Below are 19,275 nucleotides of genomic sequence, written 5' to 3'. Positions count from 1 at the left end.
GAGTGTGTGTGTGTGTGTGTGAGCGAGAGAGACCATTTTGTGTGTGTGTGTGTGTGTGCGCGTGTGTGCGCGCGTGCGTGCCCAGTATGGGGCCCACGCTACATGTCTCACACCAGGTTCTGGACTCTGGATCAGACCGGAACCTCGTTAACACCATGAGCACACCCGCCTCTGTCTGCAGTGCATGCTGGGACATTAAACGCAGCTCCTCCACAGCACAGCAAAAGGCTGAGGGCTTCCGGGCGTCTCCATGGAAACCGCCCGACCCACTTTACAAAAATCGGCAGCTACGAGCTACACTGCAATCAAGACATTTGACATCATGCAAAAATGCCTGTGAGGAGTCCACAAGTAAGGTGCAGAGACTAAAAACAACAACAACAACAAAAAAAATGCGTGCGAGGAGTGTTTTTAAGTGTTAAATATTCCTCTGCCACAGTGATGGCAGCAGGCACTTGTATATGCAATCTCAATTTAAAGAATTCTATGTGACAGAAGGCCCCTGCGAGGTCGCCATATAAAGACGGGGGATCCCATGGAGATGTGACGTTGGTTTGTCTAGTAGTACTTGATGTGTGAGCTCACAGGTGTGTGTTTTTGTGACAGCCCAGGGACCGAGCCCGAAAGGATGGACGTTTCTGGAACAGCGACTTTGAGAGAATGCTGATTTCCACCCCCCCCCCCCCTACATGCATCACTTTTTCCTCTTTCTCCTCCCCCCCTCTTGTCCCCTCTTGCACAAGGGCATTAACTCTCCACCAACCCCAGTTGAAGGAGCAGAGGGGCAGCAGGGAATACACTCATGGATGGATGGATGGATGGCTTTCCTCCATCATCCTTAGGATGTTGCTGCTTTTCAAAGGACCTGGATGAGAGCAGATTTGAAGGAATTTTAAAAAAGGGAGGGTAAAAAAAGTCAGACCCCCTTAAGCTGCTACTCTGTTGGGGTTCAAATGGCTGTTTGCTGGACGGGGGTGACCACACGGGGCCTCCACACACCCACTGACATCCTTGTGCACCGCCCTCAACTCCCCCCCTCTCAACCTTTTCAGCGGGTCTTCTGTACATGCAGGACCTAATTTTTCAACGCTTTCTGTGGGGAAGGCACGTCCGTACTGTACTGTACTTGAGTTGATTCAGAATGTGCAGTGTTAAGGTTTTCTTTTGGGTTTTTTTGTGTCTATTTTGTTGTTGCTCTGTGTGGTCATGTCCCGGTTGCCAGGTTTGACTGCTGACACCACAACTGGGGGGGGGGTAAACCACACTGCTCCTTTTCTTTTGTCCTCATCTTGACACACAGTGTACGTTTTCACCAGTTTGTCTGACTCGCATCTTTGTTACCAAGTCCCTTTTTTTTTTTTTTTTGGAAGATGGGGAGAGTAGAATTCAGATGCCATACTCGTCGTAGCGCTGCGTAAATCCAGATTGTATGGAAAATCCTGTGTACAAAGTAAGACGCACACACTTTAGAAAACACACATTTAGAAATGGCAATTGAACACGAGAAGACTGGTATGTGTTTCTTGATTGAATGCGACCTGATGCACTGTGAGCTCAATGTGACGTGGGAGTTGTTTGTCGAGAATAATAAATGATTAAAAAATATATTTAATGTAAAGTTAGTTACTATAAAACATTACCGAGGACATCTGTATAACTTATATGAATGTATTGTCTTGCTATACTGGACATATCCAACCAATGCATTTTACTGTAAAGCAATAATGTGAAGAAAAAAAAATAAAATGGCAAAATAATTCCTGTACATTTGTCTCATAAGTTCTTGGATTGTTTGTGAAATGCATAAATTAAATGAAGCCATTTGTACATGTATCTTGCTTGTGCTGTTTTTGTTTTTCACAGCATGAACTGATGTTTTAAAATGACTTTAAAGCGGAATTTGACCATTTGACCTCACTTTTTGGATGAAGTCAATGGTGCAAGTACTGTACTTGGATACAATTTTTAAGGCACTTATGAGTAATTAAATTTGCTGCTACTTTATACTGTTACTCTACTATGTTTCAGAGGAAAGCAATGCGCTGTTTACTCCACACGAGTCCAAAAACACTGGTTTCTACACTTCCTATAATGCAACTTCAGACTTAAGAGCAGAGTTTCCCAATCCTGGTCCTGGTCCTGGTCCTGGACGCTTCCCAGCTCCATCACGCGTGATTCGAATGAATGGGTTGTTATCGGGCTTCTGCAGAGCTTGATGATAAGCCGATTATTTGAATCTGGCGTGTTGGAGCAGGGAAACATCTAAAACATGCAGGATAGCGGGGCCCCAGGACCAGAACTGGGAAACAGGGCTTTAGAGAGCTCCTTCCTGATCCGTCTGGACAGACTGCATAGAACACATTCTAAAATATGCTGAACTTCATGTGTAAAATCAGGACGAGCTGTAATGGGGTATTTTTACACCGTTTTATCCGTAATGATCCTCCTTCTCACTCATTTCTGGATACTTGTTTAAACCACTACTCTAAATGTTAATTTCTGTAGTTACACAGAACAGCTTCAATTATCTCCAAACAATATCATGTACAAAATGTCCTCTGTAATTTATTCGAATTAATTACTGTAAGATTTAATTAGCAGAGAGCGAAAACACTTGAGGACAACTTCAGACTTGCTGACTTCAGGTTTCTTTGCCCTTAAGTCAGAAGCCAAATGACACAGTTCAGCTTTCACCGTTTTGATATGATCAGTTTAAGATATGTAACAAATCTTTCTTGAAATGACCCTTAAGGTAAAGTTAATGAGTTTGATGTACTCCTCATGGCCACTCTGTTGCACCAGCAGTGATTAAAGCACTTTTCAAGAAACATAGTTCATGTCCCCCTGAAAAACTATTTAATATATTCTGGCCATATCACCCTGACTTGATTGCATCCTTTCTTTTTTTTTTTTTTTTTCTTTCTGCTGGCGGTGCTTTCCTTAAGTATAAAATTTACAGATTTTTAATTAAAGATCCAACATTCTTCCAATCACATCAGCAGTGGATAAATTCACACTCAGCCACTGCTCAAAGTAATGCCATGCAACAATACTTTTAATTTTTGGGATATGTGAGAGATCAGATCAGCGAATAAATTATCTGCTATTCGGTTGAAGTATCCTCCCTGAAAAGAATATCTAAATGAATGTGTCCCACTTATGATTTAAACATTGCTGCAACAGCATGTATTTCTCCCTGAGTGAATGAATAATGATTTATTGCTCCTTACTGGGAACTTGTCTTGTGCAATAATCAAGCTGGAGAGCCCCGTACTTAGCCAGACAGGGTGATTGCAAACAATTTGTTATTTATAGTGTCGGCTGGCAACATGTGAAGAGTCCATTGAGGGGCGAGTGATGGGAAAATTCATGTTTTTATTGCATCTCGTCTCCATCAATCTGGATTTTTAGTCATTGGCGACAGTAGGGGGCAATGTTGCAACGGGCTTCATACCCCAGTGTCACAGACAAACTTTGTTACAGCTCAGGATGAAATGAAAGTGGAGCTTCTTTGCCCAAGTGAGTAAGACTCACTATGAAGTTTCAAATATCAAACTGTGACATATTTAAACCATAACCGGAACAAATGATTTCCACATGATTTCCAGCACACAAAAAAAAACATACTGTACATAATTTGTTAATGATGAATGTCCATATCCTCCATCAGCCAGCGGACAGGCAGCCATCTGGTGAGACCAGCATGGCCCATGCAGGGTACTGGTGCTTTTCCCTAATGAGCCACCCTCTTGGCTACCGTGCTGCAGTTAACAAGCTCCTCTGTCAGCCGTGATCTTGTGCACTGATGAGTTCCATCTCTGCCCCCTAACAAGCCCGTTTGGGCAGCCACTGCATGTCTCCCCTGAATGCCGGCTTAGCTCCCCTCCACCATTTGTTGTGCCACATTTAGAGACAAGGCCCACGCACCCTGGCCTCGACTTATATACAGCACCGTAATCCTGCTTTGAAAAGTTGTTTATCTGTTCGCCCTACCGCCCCCACAGTTACAGTTTGGGGACATTTTCTTTCCTTGTTTGTGCCTTGCCAGTATTTTTGACTCCACTCTGCTGTTTGGGTAAATTGCTGTGCTGCAGTGATGGATGGTGAGCAAACTGGGTTGCTGCTGCCTGCTGCAGTCCTCATAGGGCATCCTGCGCTGCTGAACACAAGGAGCTTTGGGTCGCCCCTATGTCCTTAAATACTAGTTTGGCTTGTAGCATACTGACACGGTTGTGGTGGTGAACTTGGACTCCTGGTTTAAAGAGTACTTTAGTTAGATTACAAAATAGGGATTTTCTCACTTACCTCCAGTGGTGTTTATCCATGCAGGTTTTTGGATATTATCTGTGCTTGCAGTCCAATTCAATGGAAGTGAATGGATTTCTGTTGTGATGCTCACAGCAATAAAAAAAAAAAACTCATTAAAAAGAATTAAACAGCAGTACCTCCTTGAGAAACAATTTCCTGATTAGTTAAGATAATCCACAGATCTCACAGTTCTCCGCAGCTACTTTTCACCAAAAAAATGTTGACAGAAAGTAATTTGAATTTTTTCTGAGAATAGCTGTAATCTCTTGCTTAAAAAAACATGTATCACACTTTTTAACATGACGTTACAGTAGCCTGATCACTCGAACGGTCTTTTTGCCATCCCTCCCACATAAATGGGACTCGGTGGGGGTCACCCAAGAGACATTTGCCTTCTCAAAGGATTTTCAAGTAAAATAGTCTAGGTGCCTGAATACGTAAAATGACCCAGTAATTCACAAACAAAAAGTGTCTAGAAAAATAAACCTGGTTGTAGCATTAATGTAGAAGTGACAGTTTGTTTTCTGCTTGATCAAATCTGTGAACCCATACACTTACCTTGTGACCCCGGGGTTGAGAGATTGAAAAGATTGAAAAGTGATTCACATGACAGACTTTAAACACTGTGACAGTGTATTGTGGGACATGGTTTTGAATCTCTACGATAACTGTCTATAATCCTTAAGTGCTACATTGCTGTCTTACTCCATTACCACCATGTGACCTTTTCCTGGTATTTAAATTGTCGGCAAACTTTATAACCAGATGAAATTTAAATAAACTGAATAATGATGAGGACGGTGACATTATCAGAACCTGTGAAACTTGTGCTCACTGGCTGTTTTGGGGTCTTTTTTTTTAGTAGCAGTAATAGTATTATAATAGTAATAGTATAGTAGTAATAGAAATCAAGCTATAAACTGAGAGGACAGTCAGCTGTTTTCACAACTAACAGCAGGACTTTCTAGCGTGATGCTCCCTCAGCTTTCATTTACCCTTATAAGTTTATGACAGCTCCCACGGTCTGTTCCCCAGTGCATTGTGGCTCAGTGATTAATCCATTCTGCACACGCTGAACAGTTCATGAAGGTAACACAATACCTTCTTATCTATGTATGCATGAATATTAAGTAGTCAGCCCTGTGAAGCAAGCCGTGCGCAATGGAGACTGATGGTTCTGATAAGACCATCTGGGAAAAATCAACTAATGGTGAGTCATGCACTCAGCCTTTAAATCAAGGTTAGAGTTAGGATGTGCGGCGCGCCATAGATCAGAGTCCTGTGGACTTTTGTTGGGCTAAGGAAGAAAGACATCCATCATTACAAGAACACATTAGTGCTGGAAAGAGTCCAAGTTTTGCATTTATTGAAGCCTGAAATATAGATTCACACTTAGAATCAAATTTAGTTTTAAATGAAAACACAAAGCTGACTCAGACACTTGGTTTTCAGTAGAGACCATTGTCATAATTCAGTGTGTTATCCATAATTAAAATGGGATATTCCAGCTCCCCTGTGTCTTCCTCAAGCTCAGGTCCTCTACAAGAGGCCTGGGAGTTTGTGTGGAGTATCTTGTCTGTTCCCAGGATTGCGCTCCCTTGGACAGAGATGTCAGATGTTGTACCTGGACTCTGCCGGAGCGACTCTCCCAGTTTGTGGGTCACCGCCCCCGGCGCTCTGATCACCACTGACACCACTGCTACCTTTACTCCCCACATCTTTTCTAGCTCCTCTTTCAGCCCTTGGTATTTTTAGAGCTTGTGTTCCTTCTTCTTGGTGTTGCTGTCGCTCGGGATTGGTGCATCTATCACCACTGCCACCTTCGTTTGTTTGTTGATCAACACAATGTCAGGTTGGTTAGCCATCACCAGTTTGTCAGTCCGGATCTGGAAGTCCCACTTGATGTTAGCTAGATCACCATGGCAACTTATGCTGCAAACTTAAGGCTGCAGTAGGATATATAATTAAAAAAAAAAACTAACAGCTAGCTAGTACACGACGAGCCAATCACAGCAACTTTGTACAAACAAGAGTTTCCATGGTGTCATAGCTGAACAGTGTTCCCTACTTTACAGCTTTAACCTGGTCCAGAGCAGGTTATATTCTTCAGTTTCAGCTTGAATTAGTTGTAAAAAGCAACGCCTTTACACCGATCACCTCTTTTGGAAAGGGCGCCCCGATCCTTACAATATTCACAGGGACACAGTGTTGTGAGAGTGGATAAATCTGCTGGCGTTTCCTAATGATATTCTCCATAAGCGCCACAGATTATCAGCGGAGCAAACATGTTACATATGCAAACTTCTTGAGCGGCATGTTGCTAATGCCATGAAAAGAAGCCGTGCAGTCACAGCATCTAAACCTGAGTGCATCGCGTCTCCACAGGGCGCTACATGCATTCAGCTGGTGATGCAGAAAATCTGTAATATGACACACACTAACAACATATCATCTGCACACTAAAAGACTGAAGGCAGCTACAGGCCACTTTGGATCATGTTTTTTTGCTTGCTGTGCCAAGTCCATTTTACACTGCTGGCACTGAAGCAAACAGAATAGATTTAAAAATTGATTAGCCTATTGGTATTTATTGCGTATAATATTGAATCAGTAAAATTAATTTCACTTTGATTTTGCCAAAAACTGAAGTGATTTCCATGTATCCCAGTCAGAAATGCACTTCTTCATTATTTTTAAATCCGCTTTATGAAGTTTAAAGTTTAAGAGCTTGAGAATGTGCGGCTGACAAGTTAGAAATAAATGTGAGAAACATATAAACTTATTCTGGTTGCATCAAATGTCCAGTTTTATGTCAGAGATCCTGAGGAAGAAGACCTGGGTTAATAAGGACAGTTGATAGTGATACCCAGTATCCATGCCTGCGACTCTCTCCACAACTGATAATTCTGCCAGATTTGAAAGCAAATAATTGTGTGATCTAAATTGCTACTTAAACTTGAAAGAAACCGATGTGAATAGTCTGTTATTAGTATTGTCACACACAGGAAATGTAAGTATAATCTTTATTCTATACTCTTGAGTCTAAAAAGTCCATAAATCTGCTTAAAAAACACTGAATAGAATTTGTCTGAGAAACATCATGTTTTTAAGTTTTCTTCTGTGCCAGAGGAATTCACTGATAAATGCCTGTACATCAGAGGGAACATTGCAAACAGAAGCTGGAAATAGTTAATTCGGGATACATTTAATGGTACCTATTTATTAAAATGTGACAAATACAGGCTAAATGGGGCTGAAGTTGTAGCCAGCTAGCTTGCTTTCCATGGCAACATTATATTACACAGTTTGATGTTAGGGTCTTCTTTTTCCTGAGTGAGGTCAAACTTTGAAAATACCCGCTTGTCTGTCATGAACAGCTGTGATTATGCAAATATATAGCTGCAGAAAAGTCATCATCCCGAAAACACTTTGTCAAGCCAACTTTTAGCACCCTTCAGTAGGACTGAAGGTCATTGTTTTGTTGACCAAGCCTCCAGTGGATAATAAATGTGTTGCTATTTTATGATAGAAGCTCAGTCAAAGAGCGATTTCCATATAGATTACTGTGCACTGTGGGTAGTACAGTTGAAGGGGTTTGTAGCCTGCAAAGTGATTATGGCGTGAGAGTCGAGACAGTTACAAACAAGTGTGAAGCGGAGAGATCAACTGGTGAAGCAACTGAGTGGACAAAGTCCTAAAAGTCAGCAAATCCAAAGGTGGTCACGAGAGCGACTGTAATAATGGAAACGCCACCTTCATCTGATTGTGTCTGATTTAATATTGCAGACACTAAGTGCTTCAGGAAGTCATGGATGCACGGTAAATTACAGACAGAGAGGAGAAGAGTGCTTTTACCGACTTATTACATATGGAGAGAGCACAATTACATTCCTGATTTGCAGGCGTGGTGATTTATGTATGAATCCATCGCTCAGAGGGTCTCTGAAAGGTGATCTGTTGCAGAGGCAGCCACAGGTAATTTATTTCATTCCCAAGTTTGCCATTTACTTTTCCCCCCTTCAACCACTTGTGCCGACAAGATTTATTCAAACAATAGTGGCATTATGCTGTAAGCCTAACAATGAGTTGTGATCCATACAACAAAAATGTGTGCTCTCAGTCTCTGACATAAAGGTTCTAAATAGCACCAAAGATTGGTTCTGTGGCTCTTACTCATATAGGGGGACATTTCTAATTAAATGTTGGACCTGGTTGTCCATTCCCATTCCTTGAAAAAAAAATCATTTTGCCGAGTCGATTGTTGAGACGGCGTAGGAGAGATTTAATAATGTGAGTTGCACCAGAGAGCCAACCAGGCCATTGGCTATCAACTCCGAACACTCAAATACATCTTGTCGCTTCACAATGCTGCATCTTTGCTTCTGTTTGAGTTAAAAGATAATACTGGTGTCATTTCACCATTTAGAGTTATAGCCTATTTACATTTGCACGACAAATCATTTTGTGGTGCATGAGGTGTGTAATTAGATTTTTTTTTTTTTTTAAATCTACTTATTTATGTTGCACGGAGTCAGAACTAGATTAACTGCTGTCCCCACTAACAAGGGTGTTCTAAATATAGAGACCTGGGTGTGACAGTAAAGTGTGCAAGGTGACAGGAGTTTGAGGGATTATTTATTGGGGGAGAGTTCTATCTCTTCCTGTGGGTGACGGAGGATTGACAGTAAACAGTGCAATGAAATGTTTGCATTAATGTGAAAACAGTGACTTTAGACACAGGGAAAAAACCAATTGCACCCTGGTGCCCAACAGCACATTATGTATTGATGCGACAGTGATGTCCGCGGTTTATGTATATATTAAAATTTGATTTTAGTTATGAAAAGTACTCACCACAGTAATTGCAAATTCGAATGAGGCAAGAAACAAACGCCTTTGCGTGATCAGAATGGTTGTAAAGAAGACAACAATCTCAATTATCTCAGCTACCTATCTCAGGGCAGAGCTTCACACGAGGCTTCCTGGTGTGTAAAATCTGTAATAATTGTACTGTTCGCCCTGATTTTCTCTTCTAAATAAGGCTGGCAGGGGGGCTTGTTTGAAACCTGCATGATTGTCTGACCATGATCTTTTCTTTTATGCCATGTTCCCAGATCTCAGCAATTTACATGGTGAATACAATATTATTATCACTGCTACAGTACGAACCAGAATGATACCAAAAAACTGGAAGACTGAGGAATTATCTGAAATTAATGCTTTTTCTCTCTTTGTGTCTCTTTAATTATGTTTTGTCACTCTCAGTTGTTTGCCTGCAATGCACAATTAAATAAATAAGAGTAAAATATAAACACCATATGGTATTCTGTATATAACAAGCCGTATAAACAACTACCTAAAACTATGAAGTTCTTTATAATTATCAGCATATAGGAAAGAATTCAATTGTAGCAATTCCCCAGCAAATAGCAGCAACACGACACCATGTCAAAGCTACGTAATTTCTTTCCTTTAATTAAACGTTATGGGGCAGAGTTACTGTAAAGCAGCAGCTGAACTGAAAAGCCGACCACCAGAATTAACTGGATTTGCCCGGAGAAATACGCCTCAGAAATATTTAATACTCCACTGGCAAGAACAATCAATATGTTGCTACAGAGGAGATTCCAAGAGAAGAGTTTGTACAGATACTGTAAGCCCCAATCTGATCCTGCTCTCCCACTTAAACGATTGGTTGTTTGATGAGCTTGAAGAAACAATATAGTGGGCGTATATGGTCTGCACATCAATGTGTGTGTTCAGTTTCTTGCAGCGCTGAAACTCCTTGAACAAGATTTTGTGAGTCTCTCTCTCTCTCTCCCTCTCTCTCTCTCTCTCCCTCTCTCTCTCTCTCTCCCTCTCTCTCTCTCTTTCTGTCTCTGTATTTTGCATATTTTGCAAAAACAAACTTTGTAAGTAAGCAAATATACTGTAACTTGGGTCTTGTAACAATTTGCCAACCACGCACAATTTAACCTGAATATACATAAAAAGGTAATTGAACTGTTGCAATGGCTGTCTTTGCTCTGCTAAGGATATGTGGCATTACAGTAAGCAAACCAACCTACATCTTCCCCCTTTCTGTAGCGTTGCCCATGAAAACAGTTTAAATTAATGATAGTTTTAATGGCAAAGACTAAATGCAGTGTATGTATGTACTTTAAAAAGAAAAATCATTGAAGTTCAAATAGAAACTGCTTTGGACTATTTTGTGAACCCCGAATGAAGTCAGAGTGATTGTTTTGATGATGTCCAACATTATGCTTATGTGAAGTAAAATGAAACGTCACTCCTTTGGTAACCAGCCAGTCTCTTTGTCACTCTGCAGCTGACAGTTAATGTTAATGGCATGGGGCCATTCGGTGTGTCTCTGTGTGCTGAGATCAGCAGTTAACCTTCGTTAACCTGACGACAGTAAAGTGACTTTCCTCATGTGGCTGACCTCTCCCCACCTGCGAACACACCACTTGGGTCAGCTAATAAAATTCTCCACGGAACATGAAGGCAATTCACGGGCTGTAAAAGCTCTATTTGATAACTGATACCGGATCAGTGCAGAAAAGATTGGTGTTCAGAGAACAAAAAAGCGGGAAGGTGATAAAGGGAACTCAGAGGAAACTGCAGAAACAATTTGAGAAAACGTTCATCCATTTTTATCACATTTTAAAGATAAATTCATTGCCTGCTTTCCCCAAATGTGGTAGCCTGAGGGGTAGAAAATTATTGCCAGAGTCCAGGAGGAGGCTGCTCAGCCTAAATATTTATGTGCTGTGTGGATTCTTCAACGCAAAACAGAGTAGAAATGGCTGTGCTGTTGCTGTAGTTGTTGTAGTTGTGTAGCTGTTGCTTTCAAGTACAACAAGAGCATCAAATATTCCTTAATTTAGCTAAAAACACAACACTTATTTAATCATAATTAACAATTTTGAAAAAGAAACCATGCTCTCATCATTATTCTTTTATTTATACTTTTATTAAAACACCATTGGCCTCCAACAAGTAAAGAATGTACATAATAATAATAATAATGCTAATAATAATAATAATGATAATAATAAACTGAATAACATCAGAAAGAAGTATTTTCTTTTTGTATGTTATTGTATTTTATGTTTTATCTTTTGTCAATTCTTCAGTTAAGTGTTCTCTGGACTCTGATCTCTGCATTCTCTGACTTCAAGGCTTGAGCTAGTTTTAGAGGAATGTACAGTACAGGAAACAAAAAAATATCTTACCCCATCATCGTATAGTTTTTTTTTTTTTTTATCTGACATCTCTACATATTTTGTCTCATTTGCAATTCATCACACACATCAACCACTCACATCTGTTCCAAAATAAAAATTTAAATGACCTAAACCTCCCATTGTGACACTTGTACATACGCTTGCAGGCAAACATATTCTATAGACTAGTGTGCGTGCACGTAGACACATGCACGCACACCCAGTAAAGCACACGCTTGGATGCCTGCATTGGACCGTATAGTGCTGAGCTCCGTTGCTTTAATCAGACCTTTGGTCGTAAAGAGTCACACTGACGGAGGCATCGGGCTTCCACAGAGCTTAAACACAGAAGGAAAAGCATTCGTGTGTCACCAACCTTGTTCTGGCAAAGCACAGTTAGCCCCCCATGACTGACCCTTGTCACTCCCTGCTCCTCCTCTCCATCAGTGCCTCATGCTGAGTGCTGTGTCCTTTGATGCTGGAATTCAAAGGAAATGCCACAGATGCACTGTCGAAAAACTGACCTTTAAAAAACACAAGATATTCACCAAGGGGGACCAACTGTCCATATTACACAACATAATGTCACTGGGCTGCGCAGTGTGGAGATTGTCTCTTAATAAAAGTTTGAACTTTTAAAACATTTTAAACAATTAAAAACACAATAGCACGATAAAAACCTTTGACTTGATTTTAAAGTCTGCACGCTGCACTCAGAGTCAAGTGTAGGTTTACAGTATGTTCTGACAGGCAGGTGATGCTGAAAATCTCTTTTATGGTTTCACAGCAGTTCATGTGGGCTTGACAAGAGCAGAATGTCATCCTGTCATGCAGCTGATTTCTCTATCTACCTCCGCTCCTGGAGCTTTCATAAAAAGCAGTCAGTTTCTAATGGTCTGGTGCTCAGTGCAGCGCTGGCGGTCATGTGTCAATGACGTCCTGCGCTGGCGAAGGTTCATGTGGCAAACTGGTGGCATTAGGCAGCGGCTGCGTGTGGCTGACAGAGTTCTGCTGCAGCTCTAGCGCCATAGCGTTCTGCGGGTGGGGGAACTCCTTCACCTGTCTGCGGTACTCCAGGAAGGTGGATGCCTTGGTGGCGATGGCCACCACGTTCTTTCCGACGAAGATGGTAGAAACACGGCTGTCCTGAAACAGCACCATGTTTACACCTCGTATGAGGATGGTGACCACGTTTATGGTGACCAGGCTCAAGACTGGGTACAGCATCATCTTCTGGGGCGACATGTGCTCCCCCTGCATGCTGATTTCACTTAGAGACACGCAGGGCAGGATGAGCAGAAGGATGTAGCAGTAGAAGAACATCAGGCCCTCGGCCCAGATGGGCAGGCCTGTCCGCTGGGGCTCCCACAGGTTGGCTTGGATGTCCAGCAGGTCCAGCAGGTCCAGAGCCACCCAGAATAGACGACTCCTCATGTCCTCCTTCTTCCGGAAAGTTCTCACATATTCCATACTATCCAGAGCCACTAGAACCAAGTATAAGCCTGGCACACATACAGATAATAATAACGTCAAAGCCTTCCGGGCCACTGTCTCCAAACTCTTCCTGTCTGCCTTGCAATTCTGGAAGACAAAGTACAGCTTGATCTCCAGGACAAAGATGTACAGAAACCAGAGGATCATGGCGTATCCTCGTCGGGCGGTGCGCACCTCTGCGCCGACCCACACTGCCACATATCGCAGCACTATGAGGAAGCACACGTCCCCTACCAGCACTATAATACACACACCAATCTTTCTGGGACCCTGGTTCTGCTCCACCAGGTAGGCGTCCATGAAGGCCATGCTGGTCATGATGACGATGGTGGTCAGGCACACGTGGCGTTTGTCTGGGGGCGGCAACACCATGGCGAGGGCACCTGCTGGCTCTCACTCTCAGTCCCCACCTTTCAAAAGTGAAAATATTCCAGAAGGTAAATACGGCACTGTGGCCACTCCAGTCCTTTGCAGTGGGAGAAAAAAAGGTCTATTTAAAGTACTCTGACAACTCTGGTGTGCACAGGAGCAAATGTCCAGCTAGTGTGTCTAATATTGAAATAATACTATAAGTCATGGCACTAATAGTCCACAGAGGAGGACGGCTATTGTAGTGTAGAAGCAGAGCAGTGTGTAGAGTCAGAGGAGATATGCAGGCTGCTGATTGCTCTCAGACCATGTGAAAACAGGAACATCACCTCGTTACTCAGCGCACTTCCATTGATCCGCCTCTGCCCCCGAGCATCAGCTACACCGAGGGCTCTATAGCTGACACACCATGACTGATAGTAATCCACGCAGAGTCAAATGGAGAATACTCTGAGAGCAGGCTTGGTCTGTGGTGATGGGATTGCAGGGCACGGTGCTGCAGCGGAGAGATGTTTATGTGGGTGTTTATTTTTGTATGAAGCGGCGGATGTATGCGAACCCGTGCTGCAGCTCAGCATGTGCCAGGAATTCCTCTTTGGATACTCGTGTAGATGGTGGTGCAGTGTGTGTGGCTCCTTGCAATCCTGCTGTGTGTGTGAAAGGAAATGGAGGAAAGAGAGGAGAGGAGTCTGCAGTGGCCAGAGGCCCCCAGCCGCCATAAATCACGGAGACAGCAGGTCAACGGCCCATGAGGCCTTGCGTCCGGCGCCGGCTTCCCTGGGGGGAGGCTCTTACACCGGGCTGAAGATCCATCCTTCCCCCCTCCTCTTGCCACGTGCCATCCTCTCCACAGCCTAGAAGAGGGAGAAATAAAGAGGAGAAGAGGGGGAGGGCAGAAGAGAAGGAGAAGGAGAAAGAAACCTGTCAGCACTACTGGGCCATATAACACAGTTTTCATTGCCAACGGCCCTGCACATATGAGGAGCCAAGTAATGTGTCAGCTCGGCTCAAATATAGCCTGTTTCACTATTGATAGGGCAGAACAGATTGCACATGTTACAGTACGACTGCTTCAGGATGTCATTACCTCTCTATTGTCTGTGATGTGTCACAAGACATCTGGATGCATGGCTTAATATGCTCCAATGGTAATGTTATTATATTCCACATACTTGGGGCCATAATACCCAATAGTTTAATTTTGGGAGTTAAATTAATAGAGGATTTATTAGGAGAAATTGTAGAAACCAATTTTAAAGTCTCATATAGTAGCAAACTGCTCAGCACCTCTTTTTGTCTGCATTACTTGGCACTGCATTTTCTTCCTAAGAGAGGGTAAATGGGGAAAGGAAACATGGCAAAGGGTTCATTTGAGGCAATCTGGTGTCCATAAATTTTTAAACTGAAACAAGAAGATTATGATTGCAGCATGTATGCAGTGTAGTTGTTACTGAAGGATTGCTAGGGTGTCAGAATCTGTCTCCTTTATGCGCGCTCAGTGTCTAAAACATGTCAAACTGTATATTGATAATGATAATATTCCTCATGTTTTTATTTTCCCTGCAATTCAAGCTGCATTTACAGTCTGCAATTACAGTCCATTTTTGTTGAATGATGCTTCAAGGTGTTTCTGTTTTGACCTGTTTAGTATTTCAGCTGATGTGTGTGTCGAGGCGTGTGACAGGTTTGGTCAGGAGGTGTGTGTGTGTGTGTGTGTGTGTGTGTGTGTTTTTCTAAAAAAAGAAAAAAACAAAAAGTGCACAGAAGCCGAGTGCTTAACTCGCCAGCAGGAGCCCACTACCTTGTGCGCTGGCCTCATCCATAAATAACACAACATGTCTAAATATTAGCATACAGAGAAAACAAGGCTGGGTAAAAGAAAAAAGGAAGTGAAATGTGTTAATTGAGCAGAAATGTCTCCCTCTGTTCGAGTTTGGTGAGCTTCAACAGAAACTAGAATTTCTCTGCCGCCCTTTTCTGTTCTGTTCATTTCTGTCTGCTCCTCCTGACAAAGGGTCCTTAGGCTGAGCACAAATAAATCACATTAGTGTTTCTGTCATTTGAGGTTCAAATCAAGGTATAGCTGTATCATTCAGAGAGCACCAGCTGCAGTCTCTCTGCGGTATGCAGCCATTCCAAAACATCCCACCATCCTCACAAAAAAATGCAACGAGCGGATTTCTCTTGACATACAGACCAAAGCAGAAACTAATAATGTTCAGTCTAACAAAGTAAAAAACAGGTCATATCTGCCCTGCAGGTAGGCCACAGCGTAGCTCAGTATTTCTGAACGTGTGTCAATGTGATTAGAAAAACGACAAGTTAAAAGCCTTCAGTGTATATAAAAACTGAATACCAATCTTGATGGGGTACTAAGGCGAGTCAGTATTGCGTTTCTAAAAAGATGATGGAGTTACAAGAGTCAGGTTTAAAAAAAAAAAAATCAAAATCAAAGCAAAAGGGTGCGATTAAGACACCGACCGTGAACCGCAACGTCCCTGGTTTGAAAGTGATTGGGGACCTTTCATGCGTGTCATTCCCCATCTCTCTCTACCCTCAGTACTTCTATCGCTATCTAATACAAGCATAAAATGATGACAACATCAAGGTTATTTTTTTCAGACTTAAGAGAACTCCCGCCGCGGCAGAAGAAGACTTTATTTAACCATTTTCAGGGCACTAATTAATACTCTCCATGACAATTAATTTGAATATGATGTCAGAAAAGTGCCTCTTTAACGAAGATAAGAGGACAACTTTCTGATAATGCACCCTTTGTAAGATAGAACTAATGACCTTATCAACGTTTAATTGTTATTTAACCAAGTCATGTATGAATGACTTAGATATGAGTTAGAGGCCATTATTAAGAAAAATGGGTTGCCAGGTTGTTAAAACTCTTATCAGACGGTCTTTATCCCTTCTTCATGGTAATCATGCAGTTATAAATGCTACTAATTCATACATATGTAGCTGGAGCCTGCTTAGTTTAGCATAAAGACTGGAAATAAGATGAGACAGCTCGCCTGGCTCTGTTCAAACATAACAAAATCATATTGCAACCAAGCGTTTTTGTGTTTTGTGATGGATGAAGTGTCTTTATGTTGAGCTACACTCACTGGGTCCTGACTTCGGCTACATAATTCCTGTACATGCATGAGAACCGCATTGATCTTCCTATCTAACTCTTGACTAAAAACCAAATAAGCGTAAGCATTTCCCAAAATATCAAACTATTCCCTCGCCAAACAGATTTTATGTCCGATTTGTCTGTAGCGCATTCCTAGAAATGCTGTTTAACCAGTCAGGAGGAGATTTTACAATCTGGTAACCCCTTTGTAAAGGGTGCATCGGTTGGAAAGAAAGGAAATGTCACAACCTTTATTTGTCACCAACAGCAATTTTAATGAAGAAAAGTTTAAGCAAAACAATTGGCAGCTTTTAGTGATACTGAGTGGATTGGATGTATTAGAAATTGTTCCTTCATTATATTTACTTTCCTAAAATCAAGGACTTCAATTTCCTTTTTATTTTGACAAACTGAGCTCTTGATTATGAGTGATTTAAGAGGGTGATAAATAATTGTTTTCAGCCGCTCTGTGTGAAATCACCAAAGAAGAAATTAGCTTTTGAGCTGTTTTGAATGAGATCCACAGATTGTGGAGAGGTTATTATTCAACGGAGATAAAAACAAAAACACCCCTGTGGAACATGAACTGTACGAACACCCATAAAGGATAAGGCAACTTGAATGAATCCTTGCAAAGACTTCAATGGATGCATTGTGATCTGTCATTGCGACACATTCTTCTGTGTTGAAGTTGAAAAATAACACGTTCCATCTAATAACATCTCAAATCAAAGGCTGTCAGCGGAAGCCCAGTTTAAGAAGGGCATGGAACGAGCCTCATTTGTAATCCAAGCATGGATTTGAATGTTTAAAACCCATTATGTAGAACAGAGCCTAAGTAAGAGATTAAATTCATAAGATGGTGATTAATTGACTGATTAGCAGAATGCCATGGATCATTAACATGCTATAAGGAAGCCTGCTCCCACATATACAGTACATCACATCATCATTTAAATGCCATTAATTATCAAAAAAAGACTTTGAGGTTGTTTCCCTAATGAACGGATTACAGCTGCTGTGACAATATCAGGGTGCAAAATTGGACGGTTTGAACCTCCCAGGAAATATGATTTCAGCCGTGAAACGTTGAAACGAGATGTCATCATTGTGATTTGCCACCGCATAGGCGCCCTACGAAACAGGAAGCTGATGGACTTCGACAGTAATAGACGATTATTAATACTCTCTGTCATATACAGTAGGAAAGCACCTTTGTCTGTGTGAAATGATGACAGGAGTGCACTGCTCTGTTTTGCATATTCAGTTCAACATTTATTATGTATAATTCGAGGCAGAAGATTAGCCCTGGGTGTCACCGCAGCAGCAGAAAAAAGAAAGCAAGAAATGTCCATTGATATGTGATTTGACAGCTGTGACGACTATCGTTTTACATCTTTATGTGACTTTTTTCCCATGACAGCATGGGGCTCCTCTGGTTGGCACGTTTCAGCCTTACTTATATGCTTCAGCTACAGCGCATTACTATAAATAGGCAATATGGAGGGCTGTGAACTGGCAGTACAAAATTTCTTCACACAGGGAGGCTATTATTGTGTCTGTTGTCCAGGCCATTATCTCTCCAAACAGCCACAATTTTCTTGTCAGGCAGTTATATTAACAGTTAGCCTCCCTGACTGTCCGCAGGCTTCCTCATGGATCACAACAAGGACAAAGGTTGGGGCAGCAAGTGGCATTACTGCTAGTTTTTGTTTGTTTTGCCAATTTTTATAAAAAGAAAAACAATGAGAGGGTCAGTTTGGGCCAAAGAACAAGACAGTGAGTACAACTAGAAGAACAGTATTCTGGCACAGGATTCTTCCACTCACTACCATGCGGAGAAAAATCAAATCAAAAGCGTATAGATTTAAGCTGTTCTATTTCCAGGTGCTTCTTTTTGAATATACAAGAAAACCATTTCCTTTTTCAAGCACTGGCTTAGCTTAATTACCTGTGTTCTCTCCATTGATGTTTGTCTTTTTTGTCTCAGAGCTTAAGGATATAAAGTCTTCCCAGCTTCAAGAAGCTTTTCTTTCAGCACTGACGTGTTCTGACACTTCATACACCTTGTGAGGGCTGTGAGCTAGCACTTGTTTACAGCAGCATAATCATTTCATCCTGCAACTGTGGATAGTATGTTCTGTTACCTGTGGCCTTCAAAGAAGACTCAGGTGTTTATGCTTTTGGGAAGCTGCATTGTTATGCATTAAATGTATCATATCACATCCCCAACTCTGCTTTCACTCCACCCTTCTGCTCTCCTCCCCCCCCCTGCCTAAAAACCCCAAGCATGATCAAATGTGTACGTCAGTTGCGGCAACGCTGTAGTGGGACGGCGCAGGTCTCCTGAGCGGTCCGTTTTGTCCGATATTTATGTCAGGTTGTCTTCATTAGGGCCAGAATGAGACCCATATGTCGTCTTGGCTGCCAGCCACCTCCATCATCTCAGCAGGTGTTCTGCGCCGTCCTTTGTGTTACAGTCGGTGCTTGGCTAGTTTTGGGAGAGGTGGCAGATTGCTTTGAATTCGCTCAGTGCACAGTACAGCTCAGCACAGCTCAGCTGAACAAATGCTTGTACACACACAGGAACTCACCGCACACACACACACACACACACACACACACACACAAACATGTAATGCACAAGTATGCGCACCTTGCACTCACATGTGCATGTAGAAAAAGCTCGAACACGTGCACTGTCCCTTCCTTGAAGGTTGCTGACAGGATGGTAATCTGCAGGCCGTA

General features: G+C 42.0%; 1 protein-coding gene across 1 annotated transcript; it reads right to left on the bottom strand.

The window, feature by feature from the left end:
- Nucleotides 1-12,455: 12,455 nt before the first annotated feature.
- tmem121ab (transmembrane protein 121Ab) lies at nt 12,456-13,400 on the bottom strand. The gene has a single exon (XM_070849760.1). It carries the CDS (start codon nt 13,398-13,400, stop codon nt 12,456-12,458), a length of 945 nt encoding a protein of 314 aa, XP_070705861.1.
- Between the last annotated feature and the right edge of the window lie 5,875 nt (nt 13,401-19,275).

The sequence above is a fragment of the Pempheris klunzingeri genome, chromosome 18 (genome assembly GCF_042242105.1).
Source record: "Pempheris klunzingeri isolate RE-2024b chromosome 18, fPemKlu1.hap1, whole genome shotgun sequence".
NCBI classification, from domain to species: domain Eukaryota; kingdom Metazoa; phylum Chordata; class Actinopteri; order Acropomatiformes; family Pempheridae; genus Pempheris; species Pempheris klunzingeri.
Note: the sequence above shows the minus strand (reverse complement) of the source record. Positions and strands in the feature narration are given on the sequence as shown.

What these genes read in the sequence shown, in the direction of transcription:
- tmem121ab (XM_070849760.1), bottom strand. Translation starts at nt 13,400, where the DNA reads ATGGTGTTGCCGCCCCCAGACAAACGCCACGTGTGCCTGACCACCATC.